Source organism: Aspergillus tubingensis (genome assembly GCF_013340325.1).
Source record: "Aspergillus tubingensis WU-2223L DNA, scaffold_6, whole genome shotgun sequence".
NCBI classification, from domain to species: domain Eukaryota; kingdom Fungi; phylum Ascomycota; class Eurotiomycetes; order Eurotiales; family Aspergillaceae; genus Aspergillus; species Aspergillus tubingensis.
In genome coordinates this window covers 3,324,700-3,350,834 of record NW_023336280.1, presented here as the reverse complement: position 1 = coordinate 3,350,834, position 26,135 = coordinate 3,324,700, and the positions used below count along the sequence as shown (strand labels likewise).

The window sequence follows — 26,135 nt, the reverse complement described above, 5'->3', positions numbered from 1 at the left end:
TAGCTTCTCGAAAATCGAATTTAGGAGGGGGATCGATCGATGAACCGAACGAACAGGCCTGACCCTCTCTGTTTCCCCCGGGGGTTCGAGCAGAAGCAGCAGGAAATAATGGTTGATCGCCAGCTGGGCAGTGGGCACGAGCACACCAAGGGATGAAGATGGGGATGAAGGATGAACAGGGAAGGATCCTTCACCAACATAAGAAAAGACCATCAGAGTCAGAAAATTAGGACAATTTTTTATTTTTATTTTTTATTTTCATGCACTTCACAGGCACACTTCTCGAGTAATAAAAAAAAAATAAGTAGGGAATGGGTGAACCCGACCGGCCAACCAGACGAGTGGATATGACATGCCCCCCCCGGGATCCGGCAAACCTGAGCTCCCCAACTGAGTAAACTAACCGCCTTCCTCCTTCTCTCTACTCGAAGTCTCTTTTCCACCTTTTACCTTTTCCCTCCGCGCCGGTGCAGCAGCTCTACTCTCTTCCTTCTTCACCAAACATCCACCGCCATCTATTCTTCCTTCTTACGCTTCCTCCTTTCATGCACCCCTTTCCTGTCTTACTCTCCCATTTTACCTCCCCTTCCCTTTTTCCCTCCCCCAATCTCTTCTCTTTTGAGTAATCCTTCAATTCAGTATCCCTTTTAGTATCGTCCCATCGTCGGTCTTTTCCATTCTTGTATCTTTTTCTGGCTTCTGCCCGAAGCCGCGCAATTTATTCCAGCCACCCTAAAAGAGTCCAGCGACCCTTTTCGGCTTCCCTTCCACCCACCACCACCCCCGTACATCAACGACCTCCGCGTTCCTTTCTTTCGCTCTTCCCACCCCCTCGCTCGACATTTTTCCCATTCAATCTCCTCGTGTCCTTGCGGTCATTTCGAGCGGGTCCTTGCGGGTTAGCGATATTTTTGAACACTCGGGACCTAATCACTGCGGTGGATCGTGGCAATCGAATCTGGCCACTAGTCCAAAGATTATCTTTACTACCCACGGTGACAAAGCTGACTGGGCCTTACGCTTAACGGACAACTATTGACAACTACTTCATCGATCTCGCTGTCTCTCCTATTTCCTGAGCATCCGTGCTTGTTCAAGCTTACGTATTCTTTCGGACCCAGTCCTCCGTCAACCCCGCCACGAGCACATCCACACACCGGCTGGACGCACAGAACGCTGGCTTCCTCGAGCGTCGAACTTTACGTTCATTGATCAATCGTTTCAGCTTTGATTGCTCCGGTGCTCCCCATTGGCATCGGCTCTCAATTATCGACGTTTGGTTCTCAACACACTGAACTGACACATGACCCTCGCGAGACAATCCTCCGATTGAGCAGCATCTTTACCGATCCGACAACTGCATATCATTACTTGTATTCATACACAAGGTGTCCGGTGTCCGCCTTCGTTTGAGGTGGAGGGAAATAATTCATAATGCTCCCTGTTTCACGACCGGATGGTCATATGAACCTCAATTATATTCCGACCACTCAACCAATGTCGGGAACTAGCACAGGGCGTAGCTCCCCCAGTGATCTCTCTGGATCTGCTGCCATCAAGTCGCCGTTCGGCCCATCGAATGGTCTGAATGGAGCCGCAGGCGCAATTGGCGGCGCGAGGCTAGGGGCTGGATCCCCTTCTCATGAACTTGGGGCTCGCTTGTACTCTAAACGGTAAGCACCCTAGTTATCTCGATGCGCTTATTTCGTTTCTCGCAGACTAATGCCTGTTTTTTCCCCCCTACATTAGAGCGCGAGAGATCCAGGCAGAGGAAGGCGTTTCGCCCAGTATCTGGGGCCCGCCGACTAGCGGTCATTCCACCCCTCTTCGCGAGAACATCCCGGAGTCCCCAAGCCAAGAAGGATTCCCAGATCTGGTGCCTACCTCCAGCGGCTCGATCAATAGCCCTGGCCGGAGAGCAAGAGCTGGGACTGTTCCTTCCAGATTTTCGCCCGTCGGTGCATTGAATGAGGTGAATCTTCAACAACCATATATGCCTCAGACCTCCCGCCCTACGCCGTCAACTAGCCCTTTCCGCCCATCCGGCGTTTCCGGTATCGACACAGGCGCAAAGACCGCAACTGCCCCTGGTGGGAGCAGCGCGGGATCTCTTTCGCGTCTCCGAGCAGGCTCTATGCCCCAGAGAGCAAACTTTTTGGGTTCTTCTGGTCCATTTGGACCGTCCTTGTTCTCTACTAGCTGGGCAACCGGACGTGAGCGCGCGACAACACTGACAAGCATTCGCTCTTCTGAAGGACCTGCCTCTCCCAGCCAGTCGTCATTCTCAAGGGACGGGCTTGCGGATACCGATGTGAAAACGCTAGACTACTTGGGCTTGGCGGAGACACCGCAACAGGCACGAGCTACGCTTGTGCGGCCTGATGTCAATATGCTCCTTCAACAGCAGCAGCAACAGCAACAGCAGCAGCAGCAACAACAGTCTTCTTTGCCCCCTTTGCTGGCGGAACTGGCCATGATGAAGAATAACAGCCGTATCCGATCGTATTCGGTGAACGCGAAAGAGAAGTATGCTGATGACGAGGACTTGGAGTATGAGAGCCGCTACTCGCAACTTCCCTCTGGCACCGTTACTCCTTCTGCGGCTGCAACAGCAGCCCAGTTGGCCGCAACCCAGGCTCAGATTCATCAGCACAACCTTGCTGTACAGGCATTCGCCAACCACGCATCTGCCAGCCGACCTCGTGCCAGGACGGCTGGAATTTTGGAGGCCCCTCCCCAGCGCTCGTCAATCCGCAATTACCTCGCTACTCCTTCGCGTCTCGAGAACAGCTTTAGCGCCGCTGACCTCAACATCGCGGAAGGCGGAGAATACGATGAGCTGTCGGAAGCTGTTCAGCTCATGCATCTTGGTGGAAGTGGTGCGCCTAACGTGGGAATGCGGCAAACGGGAGACTTGGCAGACGAGAACAATCAGGATGGCCCTACTCGTGCTCTCTGGATTGGCAGCATTCCTGTCTCCACCACGGTCACGTCTTTGGAGGCGATCTTCAGCCTGTACGGCAAAATCGAGTCTACTCGCGTTCTGACCCACAAGAACTGTGGCTTTGTCAACTATGAGCGCATTGAGAGTGCCATTCAGGCCAAGTCACTTCTCAACGGAAAGGAGATCTTCCCCGGCGCTGGCCCTGTCCGGATCGGATATGCTAAAGTACCTGGCACCTCTGCTTCTGGCACGCCCGGTGTCAATGGAGCTCAGTCTTCACCAACTCCTGATCCAAGCATGAACGGACCTGATGGTATTGTGAGACCGGAGAGCGGCACCAGCATTCCGCATATACCTTCTCTTCCCGAGCTGCAGCCGGAAATGGCACAAATCGTCACCGATTTCGGGGCCACGGAAGACGATGCTCACAATATCAGCGCTAGCATCCATCGCGCAATTGCCTTTGATGCATTTGAAGATGAGATTCCCCCGATCGCCGAGCCCAGCCAAACTAGGATGTTCGACGCACCGCGGCTCCGTGATATCCGCAAGAGGATCGATAATGGAGCTTGCTCAGTCCAGGAGATTGAGGAAACCGCCGTTGCGATGCTGCCGGAAATCGCAGAGCTCGCGTCGGATTATCTCGGAAACACTGTCGTCCAGAAGCTCTTCGAGTTCTGCTCGGAATCCACCAAGGAGCAGATGCTCGGACCCATTGCGCCTCATCTTGCTGAAATTGGTGTCCACAAGAACGGTACCTGGGCCGCACAGAAGATCATTGATGTGGCCAAGACTCCGAACCAAATGCAGATGATTGTTGATGCTCTGAGGCCATACACCGTTCCGTTATTCCTTGACCAGTACGGTAACTACGTTCTCCAGTGCTGCCTGCGTTTTGGCGCACCATTCAATGATTTCATCTTCGAGACGATGCTCAGTCGGATGTGGGAGATCGCCCAGGGCCGCTTCGGTGCTCGGGCCATGCGAGCATGCCTTGAAAGCCACCACGCCTCGAAGGACCAGCAACGCATGCTTGCCTCAGCCATTGCTCTCCACAGCGTACAGCTTGCGACGAATGCCAACGGGGCTCTGTTGCTGACATGGTTCTTGGATACCTGCACTTTCCCCCGCCGTCGCACCGTGCTTGCACCGCGCCTGGTCCCTCATCTCGTGCACCTGTGCACCCACAAGGTCGCCTACCTGACTGTCTTGAAGGTGATTAACCAGCGCAACGAGCCAGATGCCCGTGAGATAGTGTTGAAGGCTCTCTTTTTCAGTCCGGGCGACGAGGTACTGGAGAAGATCTTGAGCGACCAGACATCGGGCGCGACACTGATCTTCAAGGTTCTTACCACACCTTTCTTTGATGAGTCTATGCGCGCCGAAGTGGTGAAGAACGTCTCCAAGGTCCTCACTAAGCTGAAGGCAACTCCCAGTCAAGGCTACAAGCGCTTGATGGACGAAGTTGGCTTGTCATCTCGGGGAGGTGCTCGCGATAATCACCATGGACGTGATCACGTCTCCAACTCGGACAAGCAACAGCACCGCCCAACCTCCCGGCAGGCGGCAACAAACTACGGCTCCCAGCAGTCCATGGAACGTCAGTATGGTGCGCAATTTCCTACCATGCTAGGTCCAGGTCTGGACGCGACCAGGCCCGTTGCCTCCGAGCAGCAGCCCAACCCCGCTCCTTTCGATCCATACAGTATCAATGGAATGAACAGCATTGGTTCTGCTGGTGGTCTCAATCCTCTTAACGGGGTTGGTGGAGTTGGTGTTAATGGTACCGGCTTCGGCCAGGAGCCCTTGGCGCCTCTGACCCAGCAACAACTGCAGTATCAGGCCTACCTGGCTGCACAGTCCCGGGGCCTCTCTCCCTCGGGACTATACCCGAGCCTCGGAAATTCCAGCTTTGGATACCCGGCTGGAGCACCTTCGGCTGACAGTCTTCGGGCTCTGCAGACCCCGGGAGTGCCCTTGGCTGGCGGTCCTGGCCAGATGAACTCCAACCCTGTGATGAACCAACCGACTTTTGCCCCCCAGCAATTCAGCCCTGTTACGAACTCCGCTCAGATGTATCAGTATCCTACTCAGTTCTATTCCCAAGCGCAGCCAGCTCAGACACAGTCTGCGGGTGGACGACGTGGCCGTGTGAGTCATCCCCAGCATATGTGAGAGCCTACGGCTTGTCTGGGCGACCGACGCTAATGCGGATTGATCTCCAGCATTGAGGCTTTTTTATAACTCTTTAATTCGCCATTGACTTCAACCTGATGTATAAAGTTTTGCCCTTACCCTTTTTTCGATTTCCGGGATACAGAGAGTAGTATGGCTATAACGAAATGACCCTTGTCACACCTAGACCGACGCTGGATCGTCTTGGAAACGGAGGAAGGAGGAACGAGATGAGAAAAAAGTGTTGTGAATTTTTTGTCCATTTGAGAGCATAGTGGTGTTGCCTTTGTCATGTCAATAAGCATTTAAGTGATTTCTGCCCCTTGTGGCTTGGTTATATGTTTTTCTTTGCTATTATTCTGTTGGATATGAGAACAGATGGTATTGTTTATTCTTATTATTCGGTTACTCAAGGAGTGGATGGTCTAGCCAAGCGGATGCAACCGATGGCCTGCGTTTGCATGATGATGAGTCCGGCTGTATTAGCCACTGAGCTGTGCTCCACTGGTTGTGGCTGGAATCACACATTACAAGCTTACAGCGAGAGACTAGTTACAGGGGTAATCAATGTTTAAGCCATGGGTATATTGCAATAATTGTTGTAGCTATCGATAGAAAGCCACCAGTGTCCCTAGCATACAGTCCAATACCACAAACACTAGAACTCACCTTCCATCAATTTCATTTTCCCTCTCCCAACCTTCGAACCGTCACAATGCCACCCTAAGTCAGGACACACATTATTCCAAGTAATCCCTCGGTCTGACCCGGTCTGACCATGGCCATCAAGTCTCCAATACTTTACGAAAACCCCAGTGCCACCGCCTTTGTGATCGATATTCCCAGCTCCATCGCGCAGGCACAAGCGCTTCCAGGACAGACGCCGCCGGCATCACAACCCCATCCAGCCTCTTCTACCCGAGGATCCTACCATGGAGAAAGGGTTCTTTTATCTTCCGCCCCCTTGAGAGAACCTTATCCAACCTTGACAGAGCCCAAGACCGAGGCCGCGCGGGCAAGGGTTCTAGAGAGAATCCCGCTTGCCGAGAGGCAATATCACTCCGAGATCATCGAGCCGCTGGTGGTTGAGAAGCTGGCGGAGCTCAAAGGAGCACTTGAAAATAAATTTGAGTGGTGTCTGCCTCGCAGTCTCATAAACAACGATGCGCCAGGCAGTCCAGAAGATCCAGCCCAGAGTGAACAGATCCAACCAGGGAAGAAGAGGAAACGGCATCGCAGCACTACTACCACATGTTCATTTTCATGTCTGAACCCAGAGTCTGGCTCTATCCACTCAAACACACTCTCTAATACTCGCAACGACCCTCCATTAATTCTATCACCTGGAGAAAACACATTCTCATCCATCTCAGAGCTATCCAACAACCTGGTCAAAAACACTTCCATTGAGCCAGCTACAGTGAAGATATGCTGTCAATCAATGTCAACAACAGAGGCATCAAATAATGACAGCACAAACTACAACTACCACTCCTTCTACATCCCCCCATCATCCCACTTCCTCCGCTGCACCATCCCCATCTCCGAACCTATCCACAAGTCATCATCACAGCTATTACTCCCGGATCTACCACACGACCAGAAATTCAATCTAATCCTCCTCGACCCACCGTGGACGAACCGCTCCGTGCGGCGCAGTGGGCATTATCAAACGCAGTTTTATAAAGGATGGGATTTGCTTACGGAACGTATATGTGGTGTCTTACGGGGGTATTTACAGTATGATGCCTTTGACAACAGAGAAGACGGCACTAGTGCAGTTGCTAAGGGCCCCGTAGCAGCCATCTGGATTACTAATTCCGCGAAGGCGCGGAAAACAGCCTATGAGGCTATTCGGGGTGCTGGGCTTGAGGTCTGTGAGGAGTGGGTTTGGTGCAAGGTTACGATGGATGGGAGGCCGATTGTGGAGGTGGGTGGGTTGTGGAGGAAGCCGTATGAGGTTCTTGTTATTGGTAGAGTGCAGAGTGCTTGTGGGGATGGGCATGGGGATGGGGGTATTGTGAGAAGGGTTATTGCTGCTGTTCCGGATGTGCATTCTCGGAAGCCGAATTTGAAGGAATTGTTTGAGAGGATGTTCTTTAGTTCTGGTGAGACAGCCGGTTGTGTGCCGTATGCTGCTTTGGAGGTCTTTGCACGGAATCTGACTGCTGGGTGGTGGGCTTGTGGGGATGATGTTTTGAAGTTCAATTCTGAGGAATGGTGGGTTGATAGAGAAGATAATGACATGTGAATGTGAGCTTGATATACTCATACAACGAATCACAACCATCCCCAATATCATCTACCATACGGTAACCGGGTATACAACAACTACATACATCCACCTCACCAACTCAATCAAAAACCTCCCCCAAACTAACCAGACTAAACCTCAAATCCCCCTCTCCACTCCCACTCCCCTTCTCCACCTCCAAAAACCTCCTAACCCCCAACTGCAACGCCCTCTCACTCAGCGCATCCTCCTCCTCCCCAAGCACCCCCCTAACCAACGGTCCCTTCCTCCGCCCATCCAACTCCCAAAGCGTGCCATCCTCGCCCTTCACAAACGCCACGAAATGCAAATCCACCGAGTCCTCCGCCGCCGGCGCATCCGTATCCCCCAACTTCGCCGCATCCGCATGCGCACTCTCCAACGCCTTACTCTCATACAGCAGATCCGCGCGCTGGATCGGCCCCAACCCCTCTGCTTCTTTCAGCAGGTTATCTAGGTCCGAGCCGGGGGTGATGTGCTTCCGCGGCGTGCCGTTCGATACGGCGTGCAGGAGCCCGATGAGTCCGCATGCGTTGCGGATCGTTTGCTTGAACCACATTACGGGTTCGTTGGCCCCGGAGCCCGTGTATTCGGGGAGGGGCGCGTCTTCGGTACGTCGGGTTGCTTCGTAGGCTGCGGAGACGGGGAAGACGAGGAGGAGGGCGTAGGATGGGCGGGGGATGAAGGCGAGGAGGTCCGGGCTGTCGATTGACCAGACGTCTGTGAAGCCTAGGGTGGGGGAGAGGCCGAGTTGGCGGACTAGGTGGGTCATTACTTCGGGGTTGTTTTCTGGGTATATTGTGTTAGCTGGGGTGGGTGTGGGTGTGGTGGTTGAGGGGGAGGGGAGGTACCGAGGGGCACGAAGGCCTTGTTGGTTTGGGGGGCGTCGGCTGTGTCGGCCATTTTGAGGATGTGTAGATTGTATGTAGTGGTGAGGTTTGCTGTTGAGAAGAGGAAATGTTGACTGTGTGAGGGGTGAGAGATGTGTAGGAAAGTTTGCGATGGATGGCGGCGCCGTGAGGGGTTGACGTCGTTGGTGGTGTTGCGGGGTCGATCGAGGGAAAGTTAGTTCCGCTCCGATATAGTTAAGTAGTCTATAGATTAGATCGGCATCAACAATGGAAGTATGGGTTTGCTTACAGCGCTACCTATGTATATGCTTGGTTTTATGGAGTTTACAATGGGAGTAATTGTTGTAGCATCGTAACTCATCACTTTCTAGGGTCTAGTATACTCTATCAATTCGGCAGCGGCTTCTCTCCCCGCTTCAAAGGCCCAAACACATTCGACCAGAGTTCACTGGCTTCACCCAGGAAATAAGTCAAGCTGACATCTGCCATTCCAGCCTCTTCGTCTCCATCGAGTGTCTCCAGTTGGGAGATGATGTTCTCCAGCCCGAACGCCTTTCCTGTCGCCTGAGTTGCACCCGCCTCGAGCATGACATTGACGACATGCACATGGAAATGGTAATACGTCGGTTGATCTATACAGCACAACCACATTAGTAACCAGATACCCCAAGTCCCAAAGCACCAGAAATAGAACTTACAATGCACGTAAAGCTTCAACTGATCCGTCTCCAACTGGGGATACACCCTAACCGTCTCCTCCAACAGCCTCTCCCTCAGATACTTCAACCAAGGGATATGCTTCTTCTTCAGGTCCCTCAAGGACCAAATATCCCTCCTCATGACTAGCGCCAACAAATGCAATGACCCCATGGTTTTCCGATCCCAGTTCAAGTCCGGCAACACCAAGAACCCTCCCTCCTCAGTTCCATCAGGTCCCTTCTCCCGAAGAATCACGTCCTCTTGCTCCGTGCGACCCTCAAGAATATTAAATACCCAGTTCAGTCGTCCTTCCTCACGCTTCGCGCTCATATACGGACGGATAGAGTCCCGGTAGACCTCTGGTGTCTCGGTGACCATGCGCACAACCTGCTCTGAGTATTTCTTGATGTGTGACTCCGTGCAGGGCCAGATGAGGTTGATCTTGAGGTCCGGGGGCTGCTGGCTTCCTGGTGTAGAGTGCGAGGAGGCTAGGTACCATCGGTAGATGTCGTTGTCACCGAGGTTGTTGACGTCGGTGATGGCGGCGTGGAAGGCTTGGAGGGCTTCAGGAGTTTCAGTTGCAAAGGCGGCGCGTTCAGCGATTAGGATGCCTTGCTGGTTGTCGATGGTACCCAGGATAGCGATGCGGCGGCCACTTTGGTCTTTGGGGTTTGGGTTAGTTATGTTGCTTGCAATGGTCTTGTCTGGATGTGCAGGGAGGGGTGATGGAGGGGCTGGCTGGCTGGTGGTTGGTTGCTTGCCTTGTTTGAGGAGTCTGCTCACCTCGAATTTCGAGATGAGTGCCTCCGGTGAGACCTTCGCATCGTTAGTGGACATGGTGAGGGGTCTGTTGAAGATCAGAGGTGTCTATAGAAGTTGTTGTAAAGCGTTGACCCTACCCCAGATATTTGTTCTGGCGGCAGAATCTTGAGGGCGGTCAGGCTTATCTATATGGATTCTCTATCGGATCGTGGTATTGGATTGGTTCTAGCAGCTATCCAGATGGTTGTGGTTACAGAACTTCTTCCGTTGGGTATCTCTGATCATGCGCAGCTAGCCTGATGCTCCATTTCCTGTCCTTGAATCAGGTAGCCTTTCGGCGAGGTCGCAGTCTGCTTAAAGCGACTCGGAGCTTGGACGTCCCTTCTACCTTTGACATGCCGCTAGCGCCACGGCTCTAGCATAATCCTTGTCCATATATGGCTGATTGCAGTAGGTCGGTGGTGTGACTTCGTGTATGGCGATAGGGACGCATCGAATAGGGGGCTTTGCTCATGTGTTGACAGGGTTAGTCAAGGAACCCATCCAGCCCGCGGACACAAATATGTGCCCTCGTTTCGAATGAGATTGTTCACCGTAATCCTTCCCTCAAGTAGACGATTGCTTTTCACTGTCAGGAGTCGTATGCATCTACACTGCATTAGCCTGAGGACAACCCTTATAAGAATATCGACCTACCACTTCAGCCAGCTTAATCCACTCCTCCACTCCCTTAACAAAGGTCTCATCTGCCGCAGGCACAAACTCATGTCCCCAGACCACATATTCGTCAAAGGTGCCTTGCTTCTCAAGGATCTTCACGGGCTCTTCTGGTGTGACTTCCTCGACCTCGACGTCGGCGCTCGTACGGGTAGCAGGCATCGTACGGTCTGTGGGGGTTGCAATGACACCTAAATCAATAAGATTAATGGACTGTCAAAATTTGATGTCCTGAAGTAGGTCTCACCCTCGTAGCCTTCAGGGATTGCGACTCGGCGACCCCTTAGCTTGCGGCCGCGAAAGTAGGCTGTCTGCAGGTTCTGATCTGTGATCTATGAGCATTTGTTGAGGATTGCCGGGCGCGAAGCAATTAGTCTATACCTTTCTCATCAGTGGTAGGCGTCCAGTAGCGACCTAGCGTGTCAACGGGGCCATCGTGGTGGATGCGACAGGGCAGAATGTTCGGAGTGAATTTATCGGTTGATGTCTCGTTGGAAGAGTTCTGGGCGGGTTGGATGGCGAACATATTGAAGTGTGTCAAACGGAATTGCGTGTAATGCAGTCTAAGCAATGTAGAGTTCGAAAATCTGCGTATTTCGTTCTGTTGAGTAGACAATTGTACTATAGATGTTCGGAATGATGTCGGCAAGGATAATTGAGCAAACGCGACGCGTAGTCGCGAAAAGGGCGGTTAATTCCGCGGTCCGCTTTAGTACCAACTGGCGGGGGGGTCATTGATTCCGGCATGTCCTTGAATGATATACAAGTGTTACGAGGCACATCTCTACAGTTTAAGTAGTTTGGTATAATGCTTGTCTATATTCTATTTACTAAACTTCTCTATGGATAACCTTCAACTTCATGAACTTGGGGTATATCGAACAGAACCAGCCATTGCATCCAAAATCACCTCTTGCGGGTCTTCTTCTTCTTCTTTTTCTTCTTCTTCTGATCATCGTCTTGGTCTTTCTTTTCGACCACTACTCGCACAGGCCACTTCTTAAGATGTTCCCGCTCGAATGTATCCTTGTCCCGCCGGTACAGAAGCATCGTAGCCCTAGCATCCTCCACACTGGAATGCGCGCCATCCTGGATCTCCAAGCCAAGGAACTCCGAAGCCAACATCTTCAACCTAGGGGAGCCACCGCCAGCAATCTTTCTGTATGGGGCATGTTTGCTGGTGTCTCTGATGTCGCGCTTGGGGTGGCTGAGAAGAAGAGCGTCCAAGTCGTTACTGACCGCATGTCCCACGAGTATTCGCCCATCGAGGATATTGATAACGTCTTTCTGCACCTGTTCGAGTGTTCGCGCCTCCACCATATGCTTCGGAAGGATGCCGCTGACATGCGTCCGCCAGTCCGTGACCATTTCTTTGGGTCTCACGTAGGAGTCGTATATTTGTTCGCCGTTGAAGTTGACGATACTAACTCGCGCGAGAGCGGAATCGTGATCGGGATTAGGGCCAACGCCCACCATTTCGCAATCCATCGCAACATATTTTCCTAGTTCCGCGCTAATAGGACGTTAGTAGTTATTCAGAGTAATGCCTTTTCGCAAATCGGCAACAAAGGTGTACTCACGTAGGTGAACGGCCTTCATTAATCTTCGGCTTTGATTCCGCAACAGTGACCGTAGAATTCCTCCGAGACGTCGACTTCTTTGTAGGCTGCTCAGCGCCATTCTCGCCGCCATCAGTGCCGTTTGTAGACATCCTCTTTCTCTTGGCCGAGACCGGTTTGCGCTCAGGTTTTTGTTGTCCGTCGACAGTTTCTCTTTTCCGCTTCTTTACCACACCATTCTCCGTCTCGCGATCCGAGGGTTTCCGTTTCGTGGTGGAGACGCTGTCCTTTTTAAGCGTCCCCTGGAGTTTCTTCCAATTGCTGGAGAGGTTTTTCAAGTCCATTCCAGTGATGAGCCTCCAACTATTGCATGGTGAAGGGATCTGAGAATCCAAGAGGGGCCGGAGAAAAAAGATGGGCGCTGCGGAGACTGGCCCGGCAACTTTCCAAAAGCAACCTTAACGGTCCGCGCTAAATTTTCGGACGGGCCCACCTGCAAGTCTCGAACGCTGCGAAGTAGATATTGCTGGTCAACATGCAAAGTGTATTCTAAAGACAATCTTACATTGTCTATACATGGTCTTGGTGGGTATAACTACAAGAAGGAATGAGATTTGGCTATAGTCGTAAAGTTCATGGATTTAGTTGAGGCTCATACAAACTTTTCTATGTCCAGCACTAGCCATATTACGTGGAATCTATCTTGAAAGAACCGACACAAGCAAACGCCAAAAGAGTAAATATTTACAGACCCGGAACCTTGAAGTCCTTGTGAGACCACTTCACTGTCACGTCTCTCTTTGCCTTCTTTGCCTGCGTAACCGGCTTGCGAGACTCCAGCTTTCCTTGGACAACCAAAGTGCGGAATCGGTCGTCCAGCAGGTTGCCCTCGGGCTTGAGCAGACGCAGAGAATCCTGCAACTCATCTGGCAACACAACCTCCAGAGGCTTCTCAGGAGCGCTATTGATTGGATTAGCAGGGCTCAAAGCAAACACAGACGAGTAGATCACTTACTATAGCTTTCCACCAAGCGGTTTCCGACGCAAAACGGTATCATCACCCTCTTCCGAAGAACTGTCCTCAGATTCCTCGGCACGAGCAAGCTCCTGTGCCTCCACAAGTTCGGCGGCCTCCTTAGCCTTTGCGGCCTGCTCTTCCTTCTTCTTCATCTGCTCTTCCCACCTGGCCTGCCTCTCTGCTTCCTTGCGTCTCTTTATCTTGTTCCTCTGTGCCTTTGTCTTCCGCTCCGGACGCTTCTTATTCAGCCAGTCCGGCTTCTCATATTCGCTTTCAAATCCTTCCCACGCGCTCTCATCATCGGACTTCACCATACCATCATCGTCTTGGGCTTCGGCGATTAAGCGCTGCCTTTCCTCTTCTTTACGCTCTTCCTCCAAACGCTTCTTCTCAGCTTCGACGGCCTTCTCTCCCTGCTCCTGTAGCAGGCGATCCCAGTCCTCGAACGTCGGGTTATAACTGATTCCGGCAGTAGGCTTGCGGACCGCAGGAACCGGCTTGCCATTTGCGGCGAGTGAGATCGGAGCCTGCTTCAAGGTAACCGGCTCTACCTTGGGCTTCGGTTTCTCCAGGAAGTCGAACTGGGGATCGTCCAAGGGAGTGGGATCCTCTGCATCTCCCCAAGGGTCGTAAAGGTCATTTTCAGCGGGCTTGTTGACCGGGTTCCCTTCCTTAGCCACCTGCTTCAAACGCAACCAGTCTTTCCTCGTAACCCAGTCGCTCTTTTGACGCTTGTTTGTCGGTTCGATAACACCGTCGGTAACCTTGGAGTTCGTGCGCTTGCGAGTGTCGAGACCTGGGATAGCGGAGCGTTGCGCCAAGATTTCTTCCGACTTCAAAGGCTTGTGCTTCTTCTTGTACGCTTCACGGATTTCTGATGAACCCTTGGTGTCGATAACGAACAGCTCATCGGACGGCTTCTCAGAAAGAAGACCACTAGGAGAAAGCGACCAGAATTAGCTTGTTGTGCCCAACGTTTGCAGAGAAGTAACATCAATCCTTACCCTTTAATCTCTTCTTCCTTCAGAACCCGAAGGCCTTCCTGAACCTCATCGATATCGACATTTTTGCGCCAGGCCTTCTTGCCTTTGCGAGAAGGCTGCTTATACTGCTTTGGTGCACTGACGGCTTCAGACATCTCGGAGACCCCACCGGAATTTAATCGGTGTGCAGTACTCTTGTAAATATTTGATCTTTTTTCGGAGTACTAATTTTTGAATATTCCAACCAAAATTCTGGACCCGCTTACCTAAGAATGCGCGGGGCGACGCTAGTGCGGTTGTCGCGCTAAGGTTCTGCGCGCCTATCGCGGGCCAGTGACGAACGCCGCTTCAGGACTTGACCTTGCTTTTCACCCGCGTCGGTTCCTTATCGACTCTGGTCAGCCTGGACCAAGCAGTCCAAATCGTTAATATATTTCGGCCTCTGATTGCGCTTCGTCGCTGTATTATACTACTTTTTGTTTTATATCAATTTGTCGCTGTCAGCGGCTGCAGAACTGCCCAGCCATGCCTGTCGTCAAAGGAGGTGTCTGGTAAGTGCATAGCTATTATGCATGCTTTTTGTTGCATTTCACTAACTGTAGCTAGGACGAACATCGAGGATGAGGTGCTTCGCGCGGCGGTATGCTACAGCTAACTCCTGTCCAAAAGCCGACTGGTCTGCGATTGGCGATACTAACGCTACATATAATAGGTCTCGAAGTATGGTCTCAACCAGTGGGCGCGTGTTTCTTCCTTGCTAGCACGAAAGACACCAAAGCAGTGCAAGGCGCGTTGGGTGGAATGGCTGGATCCCGGCATCCGCAAGGTCGAGTGGTCGAGGGAGGAGGATGAGAAGCTGTTGCATTTGGCCAAGTTGATGCCAACACAGTGGCGTACAATCGCACCTATCGTGGGACGGACAGCAACACAGTGCTTGGAACGCTATCAGAAATTGCTGGATGAAGCGGAAGCGCGTGAGAACGATGAACTTGCTTTGGAAGGACCCGGCGCAGAGTCAGCTGCTCCCAGTGCTGACGATGTGCGACGGCTACGGTACGACTCTTGATACCACACGCTTTGCTAGCTTCTTTTTCATATACTGACAGTACCTAGACCCGGCGAATTGGACCCCGATCCGGAATCTAAGCCCGCTCGTCCTGATACCATTGACCTCGACGAAGATGAGAAGGAAATGCTGAGTGAAGCTCGCGCTCGTTTGGCGAACACACAAGGAAAGAAGGCGAAGCGGAAGGCCAGAGAGCGGCAATTGGAAGAATCGCGACGACTTGCAGTCCTCCAAAAACGACGTGAACTCAAAAATGCTGGCATTAACATCAAGGTCGTTACCCGCAAGCAGGGTGAAATGGATTATAACGCCGACATCCCATTCGAAAAGCCAGCAGCCCCCGGATTTTACGATACCATGGACGAGGAAGCCCGCAATGAGAGGCAACGTGAGATGTTCGATCCTCGCAAGCAGCAGCTCGCCAACAAGCGGAAGGGAGATCAGGATGACGAGGCGGAGCGGAAGAAGAGGAAGAATGACAAGGGTGGCAACTCCGCGGCGTTCGCCGCTGCTGCTCGTGCCGGCCAGATGCAGAAGATCCGCGAGGCGGAGCAGAGCAGCAAGCGAAGATCCCTTGTCCTCCCGGCCCCTCAGGTCAGCGAAGGTGAAATGGAAGACATCATCAAGATGGGTATGGCCGGTGACAGAGCCAGTAAAATGGCAGGAGACGAAGAAGGGGCTCGTGGTCTGGTCGGAAACTATACTGGCATTGTCGGTGGGACTCCCATCAGAACACCTCGCGCGCCGCCAGAGGAAGATCACATCGCGAACGAAATCCGCAACATCAGAGCTTTGACCGAGACTCAATCATCGTTATTGGGAGGCGAGAACACTCCCCTGCATGAGGGAGGGTCTTCCACTGGATTTGATGGAATTGCTCCGCGTCGTCAGCAGATTGTTACACCCAACCCGATGGCAACACCGTTCAGGCAAGCCAATGGCGTCGGTGCAACTCCTATGAGAGGTGGTGTTGGGCCTGGTGCGACTCCCTTGCGGACCCCTCGGGATCACTTCGCTCTGAACCAGGCAGAAGGTGGGCAGCTGATTGGAAGTACACCCAGGGATATTAAGATGCACGAGAATTTCATGCGTCAAAGCATCCGCAGCAAGCTGGCAGCCCTGCCAAAGCCCAAAGAAACGGAATGGGAGCTGGAAGAGCTTCCTTCCGAATCAACGGAACCAACGGCTGCTGCTGAGTACGTGGAAGAGGATTCAGCTGAGCGCGATAGAAGGGAAAAAGAGGCTCGAGAGCGCGCCGCAGCGGCCGAGTTCAAGCGTCAGTCACAGGTGTACCAGCGATCCTTACCTCGGCCGAGTGTACTAGATATCGATGCGATGATGGAACGGGTGTCTCACATCACGGATCCCATCTCCAGTCTTGTCGCAAAGGAAGCCGCTCTTCTCATTGCGCACGACGCCCGCAAATTCCCCACCCCCGGTGCTAAAGTGGAGGGCAAAGCTCGCAAGCTGGAGCAATTAGATGACAGCTTCATGGAGCAAGCCCGTGCGGCTATTGCAGCGGAAGCCGCCAAATCCGAAAAGCAGCAGGAGTGGCAGGAAAACTTCGACGAGCAGTGGACTACAAAGCATTCCAGCGCGCTACCAGGGCTTTCCAACTACGCTGACGATGAAGAGGAGGATGTGTACCAGCAAGAACAGCGAATGATTGCAGCGTTTGACAATGTACAAAACTCTCTGCTGGCCACGGCAGAACGGGGCAACAAGCTGGAGAAGAAGCTCGCTTTACATTACGGAGGCTATCAGAACCGGGCGAAGATGCTCCGGACTAAGATAGTGGAAGCCCACACAGCCCTAGAGAAGACGACGGATGAGCTGGATGCCTTCCGTACTCTGCAGATCTCGGAACAGTCCGCTCTCTCACGGAGACTTGAGAAATTGAGAGATGACGTGGCATTCGTGATGCGCAGAGAGCGGGAAGCTCAAGACCTGTATAGGACCCGGAAGGACGAGCTTGATGAGCTCGTGGCAGGAACAGGGGGAATGGTTAATGGGTGGCATTGAGTGGTTTAAAACAGATACTTAGCTTGAATTTGAATCTGCGTTTCTGCAGCTCGAAATGTAATTATACTTTCCTATCAACTACTAGAGACTAGTACTACTGACCGACGTGCTCTGCTGGCTCACTGGTGTGTGCTTCGGCATTGCTAGTACTAAGTATTGATGCTATTATTGCGATCACACTCACATGGTTGTACTATTTAGCGGTTAAATATACTGAAGCTATATAGTACTAGTAGTATGCTTCTCGTCTTCAATGACCAGAACCAATTTAAACGAACTCCATAATACTTTATATTAGCTACTGTAATACCCAGATTTTAAGCTATTACAATTCAGACACCTCAACCCGCAAGCAATGCCATGGTGAGTAGGGCGATATAGACTATTACCACTGCAGCAGCACGAACCCGACGGATCCATCAAAGTAACCGGCGCAGCTGGGGATGGATGGATGACCAAAAGCGGATGGCAAAAATCTAAGGCGGTCTCTTCCGGTGCATCGCAACGGAGAATCCTCCATCACCTCCTACGATCCCCTTTCGCGTTTCCATCGCGCAGTTCGCTCCACATAGCGATTTCATCTAAATAACCTCTATAGATATACTGAGAATCACCCCTTCTTCAATATGGGCGGCAGGGACGAGGCCACCGGGACCCCGGACCCCGTCGAGAAGGGGTTCGCCACCCTCAATACCATCCGGTAAGTCGATGAAATATTTCTTTGAGTTAAGACTTAGGCTTTACGGGCCTGCTTTCCTCGGTCGCATGAACTAATCAAGGCGATAGGATCGGTGTCAAGGCCATGGTGCAGAAGGTCAGTTTGTTCGTCGTGATCTTTTGCGGTGCGGCCGTGGAAGTCACATGATACTCATCTCTATACTGGGATCGATTGCCTATATCGGAATGATCACTGACTGGTCGGTCTGTGTAGGATGGAGAACTACGAAAAGCAGAAATTCTTTCGATAAAGCAGCGGAAAGATGGTCCTTCTTTCTAGTATGTTTCATGTCCCTCTCTAAAGTGTTGTGATGTTTGTACTAACCACCTCAGCGTCCACTATGTCGACTTCAACAAGCGTCTTGATGGTAAGTCGGGCTTTATTGATTGATCTACCATGCTGCTCATGCTCACTTTGCATCTAGAATGGATTGATTCCGGAAGAATAGACCTGTCACATGAGGTTGAATGGCCTCAGCCAGAGAAACCGGAGAAGAAGAAGACCGGACCCGGCAACAAGGCCCCTAGTAAGAACGCCCAGAAGCGTGCTAGGGCCGAAAGCCGGGATGTATCAGCGACGCCTGATCTTCTGACTGGAAAGAACACCAATGTTGGCAAAGCCCAGCGTCCGTCCAAAGCGGGCGGCAAAGAGAACCGCGACGAGACCTCCGTAAACCTCTCCATCGGAGGTTCAGAAGCTGTCTCCGCGGATGGAACCCCCAAGCCTGACTCGGATGATGTCGACATGATCGATGTCGGCTTTTCCAAAGATGAAAAAGAAGAAGCGAAAGCATTAGGTCTGATGTCGCGCGAAGAAGAAATCGAACGCCTACGTACTAGCGGTAGTATGACCCAGAACCCAACAGAGATTCACCGCGTGCGAAACTTGACCCGTCTCCAAATGGGCAAATACGACATCGAGCCCTGGTACTTCTCACCATACCCGGCATCGTTCTCCGACGCAGACGTCGTATACATTGACGAGTTCTGCCTGGGATATTTCGACAACAAGCGCGCCTTCGAGCGTCACCGTTCCAAATGCACCCTCGTGCACCCGCCCGGAAACGAAATCTACCGGGACGACTACATTTCATTCTTCGAAGTCGACGGCCGCCGCCAACGAACCTGGTGTCGCAACCTCTGCCTACTGAGCAAACTCTTCCTCGACCACAAAACACTGTACTATGACGTCGACCCCTTCCTCTTTTACTGCATGTGCAGTCGAGACGAAACAGGCTGCCATCTCGTCGGCTACTTCTCCAAGGAGAAGGACTCCGCAGAAGGCTACAACCTGGCCTGTATCTTAACCCTCCCTCAATACCAACGCCGCGGGTACGGCCGTCTCCTCATCTCCTTCAGCTACGAGCTCGGCAAGCGCGAAGGAAAGCTCGGATCGCCCGAAAAACCTCTCAGTGATCTCGGTCTCCTCAGTTACCGACAATACTGGCGAGAAACTCTCGTGGAACTACTCTTAGAAACCGGCCGGGAATCCGTCAGCGAGCACGACCTCTCGATGCTGACTTCCATGACGGAGAAGGACGTCCACGAGACTTTGGTTGTGTTCAATATGCTCCGTTACCATGTACGTTCCCTCCCACTACCAGTTAGGTACCCCGAAAGATACAGCTACTAACTAATCATTACGATATAGAAAGGAAACTGGGTCATAGTCCTAACCGACCAAGTCGTCGAAGAGCACAAGAAGCGCCTCGAAAAGGAGAAAATTAAGGGCGTTCGCAAGATCGATCCCGCCCGGCTGCAATGGAAACCGCCCGTCTTCACTGCTTCATCCCGTACCTGGAATTGGTAGGGTTACTCAATGACTGCAGTCTAAAAGCATCATGGTAAACGGGAGCGGGGAAGCCGGGGAGGTTGATTGATACCCTAATCTATGGAGTCGGTGGTGTACTGTATGTGTCTGTTATGTATGCTTGCTGCTTGCTGTTTTTGGAGGTCTTGTTCCTTTCTTTTTCTTTTCAGGGGTGTATGGATGTTTTGTAAATTAGATTACTACTACTTACTAGTGCCTTGCAGGGGGAGTTTTGTGGCTTAGCATGGGATGGATGGTTATATTTAGCGTTAGCAGGGTTTCAAAGGTGTTGTGGAATTCATCTTCATCAGTCGGTTAGTACTACTATTTCGATATGAATATCTAGTATCCATCAGATGGTAGTATTCAAGATGGCGTAATGCTGTACAAGTACCGGCAAACATTGTGAATGGCGAACATTATACCTTTCCAGCTGATTTCGCAGTTGACACCATGATCAGGCAAGCCTCCATACCACATGTCACTACATCTACACTCAAAGGAACAACACATAACTTTAAAGTATTCGAATGCACACCTCAGAACAAATGCTAGATACACGGTTCTGCACGTTAACACAAAGCTCCCGTACCATTTACCCTTTCCCAGAATCTTGGCTCCGGTTCCACAAGCTATAGAAAAAAGAAAAGAGGGGATCCAATGGCTCAACGACGATGATGTACAATCGACGGAGCAGGTGAAAGCGACAGGGAGATGGATAAAGGGGGTTGCGTAAGATGAGAGAGTAGGAGGGGAGGAAGGGTTGTGTGAGTGAACTGCATTGATCATGATACAGCACCGTACATGCGGAATTTGGGAGGTCAAGTTTCGAGAAAGGAGGTAAGGATGACGGGGTACGAGCAGATGAAATGTTGTGGGGGGATTCGGAAAGACGTGACATGGGTTGGGTAACCCCCGCGAAGACAGAGATAGAAGGAAGCATCGAACATGGTAGTAGCGTGTGATGAGAGTTTGTATAAAATCTGGTAGCAATCGTCCCGCTCAACTCATGGCGTATGTTACTTTGTGAAGAGGGGGAGGCGTTGACAATATGCGCACGCAGGGAATATGGCACGGCGAGCGAAGAAACATTAAAGGAATACTGAAAAATTTCAAACCAAACCCAAATCCTTCGGATTCCCTCGCAAGCGTAGCTAATCATTACCGAAATGTAACGCTCAATGAATTTCTGAAACCCGGCAAAAGCCAACACAAGGCTAACAGCTGAAACTCGAATCATGAGACTCCACTCCGCATGGAAAAGAACGATTGACTTCACTGGGATCCGCTAAAAGTACGGGGTCCCCAGGATGCAGTCCGGGACTGACGTCGCGGAGAGCTGCTGCCATTAGTTTGGGACGTGGCAGGCTTCTTTGCTTGTGAGGAGGCGTTTCCCTCGCGCGGCTTTGTAGTCTTTCGAGGTTTGTTATAGCCTGAAGGGCCGCGTGGGCGAGGGTTATTTGCCCCTGCCTTTCGAGGGAGGGTCAGGGTCTTTGCCAGGGCCGCACCGGGGAAGCGGATCGAAACCTTTGTGTTTCCGGCGGAATCCCTATCGTTATATCCAACGAAGAAAGGCTCAACGCTGAGAATTTGCATCGACTTCAAGTGCTTGGACCGCAACCGGGACTGCGAAGGTGCTCGCGCAGCCTGCCATGCCGCTGGAGGCGCTCTGGTTGGGACTCTGACGACTGGTAGAGACCCTACTTCACGGTCCTCGAAAATCTCCTCAGCTTCTTCAACTTGCTTCGCACTTACTTCACCATCTCCGACATGAAGCTCGCCGTTGCAAGGAAAGGAGACTGAGACTGAAGCAATATGCAACTGAACATCGAGAGGTTCTTTGGTCGCTGATGTGACCGCCAGCGCATTTCTCTTTTCGGGTATCGTCTTCTTGCCAAAGAGAGTGTTTATTTTCTCCTGCCAGGATGTAGCTGGACGCGGAGGGGCAGCAACCATCGAGGCAAAGGTGGGAGGCGGTGGCGGCGGAGTTACGACTTTAGGAGGAAGTTTGACAATGGGTTTCGGCGCAGGAAGATGGACCAGGGGCCTGTTCGACGCACCAGTATAAACTGGGTGGCTTGACATCTCTTCAGGGGGAGGCGGCGAAATACTCCGGAAATAATCACCTTCGTCATTCGCCGGCTTCCTCAGATGCTCCGTTGCTTGAGGGAAGAATCGTGAACTTCGAACCGGAACGCTGCCGAGAGGACGAGCAGGAGTCTCAGTGAAAGGCAAAGAGCTGACAGTGGGATCAAAACCAGGGAGAGGATTTGGCAGAGGCGCGTTATTGTCTGCTGATTTAGAGGTTCCGACAACTTGTCTCTGTCCAGCCTGGTCACCGGTCCGGACCTGCTTCCAGGTTTCGTTGAAGGTAACAGGGAGTGAAGAAGATGGTCCCTCACGCATCGAATCATACTCGTTACGAAGCCTCTCGTTCTCCTCTGCCTCACGTTTGGCAGCGACTGCATGGAAATTGTTCCAGGCCACTGTCTGTTGTTGCCGGTGCGAGTGCTGCGAGCTTGGTGGTCCAATAGGCCCCGGACGCAGCATAGGGTTTATGTTGTCATAAGGAACATGCCTAGCTTCCGGGGACGGTAACGGAGAGATAGATACACCATCCTGTGGAGATCGCGAAGGAGCGGAGAAGGGTTGAGTCGCCGGGGCGATGGGTGGCTGATCAAGACCTAGATGGCTGCGTATGGAGATATCTCTCCCAGGGAAGCCCCCTAGGCTTTGCTCAAAGATACCGTTGCCTAGCGTCTTGTCATTGCTGAGAGGCTTCCAAGGATTTGATATGGCAGGAGGTGCCGGTCCCACAAATTTTGGATTCGGGGACCAAGGCAGATAGGTGTTGGGGGTAGTAAGATTGCCTCTCCACTGGGAACTTTGTTCGTCGACCTTGGTATCCGGCAAGTTATCTGAGCTTGAGGTTTCAGCAACAACAGTTTGCTGAGATCCGTTCGGCAGGCTAGTCTCTTGCTTGGGCTCACGCGCCGGCGAAGACGTGCGTCGCGCAGTAGCAACTGGTGGTGCTTTATCCGTATGGCCCCTTTCCCTATCCACAAGCTTCTTCACAGTGTCTGGATGGTGGACCTTCATCATTCCGTATTGCTTCGGCTCCCCGCTCGGTTCAGGTACTGGAGGTTTCGGAGGAGAATGGGCCGCTTGCGCGGTAGCCTGCGCGATGCTTGCCTCGGGCTTACCGGCATCAATGGACTCCTTACGCCTTGATTTTTGCTTTTCGGGCGGAGGACCAAGCGCCTCGAGCTTCTGCCGGATCCTTTCACGCTTCGCAGCCTCTTCCCGCTCCTCCTGCTCTATTCTCCGCTGCCTAGCTTCCATCCTCTTTTCCTTCATGATGCGTTCTTGCATAGCGACAGGGTCTTCCTGAGGCGGTTGGGGCACTGCTGGCTGCTCTTCCACTGTCGGGGCAGTGGGTGGCTGTGCTGTCCCGCCCGGTACATTGGCTATTCTGTCTTGCACATTTGCAGCACCTCTTGAAGGCCAAGGACCAGGACCACGTCGGGAAGGCGATATCTCGCGTTGGGAAGCTTCCTTGGGAGGTGGCATATCTCTAGGAGGGATGGCCGCTTCAATCATTCCGTTTACCTGTGATCCTCTCCTAGATTCGAACACTTTCTGGGGCACATCGGGTCTACCAATCGACATCCGACGCCCAAAGCTGCCACTTCCCCCGCTCACATTAGACGATGTTCGACGCCGTGTCCAGTGCATACCATCTTGACCGCTCGATCGGTGTGTCTGGAAAGCGGCTGAGGGCTCTGCTGGTCCACTTTGTTCACCTTGGGCAGGCCTCTGCAACAAGGCAGGGGTACGGTAACTCTGTTCAGCGCGCCAAGGCCCTTTCCTCGTATCAGGAGCAGGCTCATAGCGGCCAGATCGAGAATTGTAGAGCTCCCGGGTCCCAGACTGCATCTCCTTCCAAGATCGGTTGAAATCGTCCGCAGCAATTTCCTTTGGAGGAAAGGGACCACCGGAACCGTCAGCCGGGTAAGGTTCCCGAGCAGGAGCCCGCATCGGCGGTTGAACCTGGATTGGAGGAATAACAGGTGAGATCTTTTCAACCGGTGGCAGAGGTGCCCAAGGCGACTTGACGGGCGGAGGGGCCGGACTTGTGGATAGTAGAGGAGATTTGTCATTCAGTCCCTTTGCAGCAAGACCGGCATTCTTTGCTTGTCTTTCTGCATTTGCTCCGAGTCGAAGCACCGTGGGATTTGGCCCAATAGACGTCGTAGGTTTCGGTATGAACTTTGGCGCTTCCTTGATGCTTGCTGCTGCTTGCTCAACTGGAGGGAACTCCCTTTTGAAATCATCTGCCACCGTGTCTTGGCTGGGTACTGGAGCGGATGGCGCAGGCTCTTGGTTGGTGAGGTTAGTTTTCGTGCCATCAGTCCACTCAATCGTCTCAGGAGCCCAATCATCCTCGTCGTCATCTATGTCTGCCCATTTCGCTTCGCTTCCCCCGCCGTCTTCCTGTATCCTTGAGGTCATATGGATGCCGTACTGTTGTTTCAACTCTTCGTCGGTCAAGTGCTTGGGAGGCGTTTGCTGGACGGCTGCAAGGACAAGATGGTCAGAAGCACATCTCAGTTAACTGGAAGGTTTGTAGTCTTACGCCGATTCCTATTCCAAACTTGGTTCGGATCCGGTCCAGCTCCACCAGGCTTGGCTGCACCTGTTCCCATTTTCGATAACGAGTCGCGTAGACTGCTGGTAGTCTTGACGACCAAGCGAGGACGGGAGGTTGGCGGCGGCGTCCCCAGAGGGGTAGTGGAAGTCATAGGGGCTGTAGTGAATCAGACTTAATTCCTGTGTATTACACGTGAATGTAAAATACCTTTCTCAGAAGCCTTTGTTATCGGGGGAGTTCCCGGCGCCTTGGGAACAGAAAACTTGGCAAATGTAACCGGCTTGAAGGAGGTTGGCTTCTTCGAGCCGGCACGAAGCCTGCCCTCTGTTCGACTGGCATCGGACTCTGAACCTCCCTGAGACGCTGTGTCCTCCCCAGCATCTGACCCAGACGTTACTCCATTCATCTCGAGCGCCCGTGCGGCGACCGGCAGAGGACCAGACTTTGGGGTATCCTGCATCGGGTTCAGTAGGTATGTTGCGAGGTCGTTGTCGGCATCACTCACGCTCGGCGTCTGATCGGTATCTTTTGTTTTGTTTTCTCGCTCTGACTTTTCGGTAGTTCCCGTTCCTTGTTCACCCTGTTTGTCACTCGCGTTCGTCTCCGGTTGTGTTGTTGTAGCGGTGTCTTTAAACTCCCCCGCGTCCCCTCCAGCAGATCTCTTGTCGGTGGTGCTCGCAGGAACGTCGGAAGGCGAAGGATCGCCGCCCGACAGGGTTTGGTCTACCACATCGTGGCTGCTCTGCTCTGCCATAACAATTCTTGAGTCTGTGAGGCCAACAGGTTGCGACATCTGTTAGACAAATGTTCTGAAACTGTAAACACGGAAACAAGTGGCGACTGTAATCCTGAACTTATGAATGCATGAGAAGGGACGGGCTGAGAATATACCTATGGTCAGGTATCAAGAATCGCCACGGTTGAACTGTAAGCTCAACTACTTGAGCCGTAAAAGCTCCGAACGACCAGGTGGACGGTGGAGAGGGGACCAGTGTTAGGAGGCTGGTAACCAAGTGAATGTCGAGGCAGAAGGGCGGGGGCGTGAGAAGGCTGGCAGTATTATGGTAGAAGGCCGCTGCCCAGAGAGAGAGTCCCGAAAGGGAGGTTCGTGTCGAAGGAGGTGGTGCTTCTCGGGATGGTGATCGGGTGATGGCTGCAGTCATGGACGATGACTTGACGGTTCAGGTTGAGGCACTAAGGCGGGCTGCTTTCGGTTAGCGCGCTGGCCTCCCGCAAACCCTGTGGCTGGAGCCGCGCTGGAGTTACTTACTCTCTTCGCGAACCGAACTGCTGCTGTGCTTTGCTCCTGGGCCGATTCAACCTTGCCCACACCCCCCTAGAGAAGGGGGAAGAAAAAAAAGGACCAACTTATTTTTAGGGTTGCCCATTAACTCCTTTCCTATTCACCGGTGCTGTTATTCACTATATTAGAAAAATACTCTACTGTTTCGGAGACCCTCCCTTGACAGGTGTATCGACCTGCCGAAACGGCACCGGACCGCATTCCCGGGGTACTAGCCTCCTGCCTCAGCAAGGAAAATGCTACTGTTTTCGACCAGCTCCAAGAAGGAAGCTGGCAAAAAGTTTCATGATGTACGAACTGACTGTCAAGTCTTCCTGGCATAACTTCACCACCGGATCTGGTGACTATGGTTGCATCGACATGGTCAAAGGGGCACTAACAATGCAGGCACCATAGGCTACTGCGGACTACCCAAATTGCGGCCTATGCTACTAATCATCTATAGGAACCATACGGAATACATTGGTCGATCCGGACCTGACTAGACTCGTGTCCTTTGAACTAACTAGTCAACATTTACAAACAGGTCTTCCTGTTGGAGATGCTACATCCTTTCCACATATATCGCCCGTGTCTTAGACGAATC

General features: G+C 52.3%; 10 protein-coding genes across 10 annotated transcripts; 4 read left to right on the top strand and 6 right to left on the bottom strand.

The window, feature by feature from the left end:
* Positions 1-1,434: 1,434 nt before the first annotated feature.
* AtWU_04885 (putative RNA binding protein Jsn1) lies at positions 1,435-5,119 on the top strand (the record flags this gene model as incomplete). The annotated part of the gene is made up of 2 exons (XM_035499996.1): positions 1,435-1,673; positions 1,750-5,119. The coding sequence occupies 2 exons, from the start codon at positions 1,435-1,437 to the stop codon at positions 5,117-5,119; spliced, it is 3,609 nt and encodes a 1,202-aa protein (XP_035355889.1).
* Positions 5,120-5,897: 778 nt separating this feature from the next.
* AtWU_04884 (MT-A70 family) lies at positions 5,898-7,370 on the top strand (the record flags this gene model as incomplete). Its single annotated transcript, XM_035499995.1, has 1 exon — positions 5,898-7,370. The coding sequence occupies one exon, from the start codon at positions 5,898-5,900 to the stop codon at positions 7,368-7,370; it is 1,473 nt and encodes a 490-aa protein (XP_035355888.1).
* Positions 7,371-7,473: 103 nt separating this feature from the next.
* On the bottom strand, positions 7,474-8,294 carry AtWU_04883 (ubiquitin carboxyl-terminal hydrolase; the record flags this gene model as incomplete). The annotated part of the gene is made up of 2 exons (XM_035499994.1): positions 7,474-8,180; positions 8,243-8,294. 2 exons carry the CDS (start codon positions 8,292-8,294, stop codon positions 7,474-7,476), a joined length of 759 nt encoding a protein of 252 aa, XP_035355887.1.
* A 335-nt stretch (positions 8,295-8,629) lies between these two features.
* AtWU_04882 (putative mRNA decapping hydrolase) lies at positions 8,630-9,778 on the bottom strand (the record flags this gene model as incomplete). The annotated part of the gene is made up of 3 exons (XM_035499993.1): positions 8,630-8,874; positions 8,941-9,603; positions 9,703-9,778. 3 exons carry the CDS (start codon positions 9,776-9,778, stop codon positions 8,630-8,632), a joined length of 984 nt encoding a protein of 327 aa, XP_035355886.1.
* A 531-nt stretch (positions 9,779-10,309) lies between these two features.
* Positions 10,310-10,946, bottom strand: AtWU_04881 (ribonuclease H2 subunit C; the record flags this gene model as incomplete). The annotated part of the gene is made up of 4 exons (XM_035499992.1): positions 10,310-10,351; positions 10,400-10,611; positions 10,668-10,745; positions 10,802-10,946. The coding sequence occupies 4 exons, from the start codon at positions 10,944-10,946 to the stop codon at positions 10,310-10,312; spliced, it is 477 nt and encodes a 158-aa protein (XP_035355885.1).
* A 380-nt stretch (positions 10,947-11,326) lies between these two features.
* On the bottom strand, positions 11,327-12,323 carry rex4 (putative 3'-5' exonuclease; the record flags this gene model as incomplete). The annotated part of the gene is made up of 2 exons (XM_035499991.1): positions 11,327-11,933; positions 12,001-12,323. The coding sequence occupies 2 exons, from the start codon at positions 12,321-12,323 to the stop codon at positions 11,327-11,329; spliced, it is 930 nt and encodes a 309-aa protein (XP_035355884.1).
* Positions 12,324-12,723: 400 nt separating this feature from the next.
* On the bottom strand, positions 12,724-14,135 carry AtWU_04879 (ribosome biogenesis protein NOP53; the record flags this gene model as incomplete). The annotated part of the gene is made up of 3 exons (XM_035499990.1): positions 12,724-12,940; positions 12,995-13,933; positions 14,002-14,135. 3 exons carry the CDS (start codon positions 14,133-14,135, stop codon positions 12,724-12,726), a joined length of 1,290 nt encoding a protein of 429 aa, XP_035355883.1.
* A 370-nt stretch (positions 14,136-14,505) lies between these two features.
* On the top strand, positions 14,506-17,068 carry cef1 (putative cell division control protein (Cdc5); the record flags this gene model as incomplete). The annotated part of the gene is made up of 4 exons (XM_035499989.1): positions 14,506-14,531; positions 14,587-14,620; positions 14,693-15,033; positions 15,094-17,068. The coding sequence occupies 4 exons, from the start codon at positions 14,506-14,508 to the stop codon at positions 17,066-17,068; spliced, it is 2,376 nt and encodes a 791-aa protein (XP_035355882.1).
* A 626-nt stretch (positions 17,069-17,694) lies between these two features.
* AtWU_04877 (NuA4 histone acetyltransferase complex catalytic subunit ESA1) lies at positions 17,695-19,595 on the top strand (the record flags this gene model as incomplete). The annotated part of the gene is made up of 6 exons (XM_035499988.1): positions 17,695-17,768; positions 17,855-17,882; positions 18,000-18,064; positions 18,119-18,153; positions 18,211-19,367; positions 19,437-19,595. The coding sequence occupies 6 exons, from the start codon at positions 17,695-17,697 to the stop codon at positions 19,593-19,595; spliced, it is 1,518 nt and encodes a 505-aa protein (XP_035355881.1).
* A 1,275-nt stretch (positions 19,596-20,870) lies between these two features.
* AtWU_04876 (uncharacterized protein) lies at positions 20,871-25,039 on the bottom strand (the record flags this gene model as incomplete). The annotated part of the gene is made up of 4 exons (XM_035499987.1): positions 20,871-24,172; positions 24,232-24,402; positions 24,454-24,700; positions 24,752-25,039. The coding sequence occupies 4 exons, from the start codon at positions 25,037-25,039 to the stop codon at positions 20,871-20,873; spliced, it is 4,008 nt and encodes a 1,335-aa protein (XP_035355880.1).
* Positions 25,040-26,135: the final 1,096 nt, after the last annotated feature.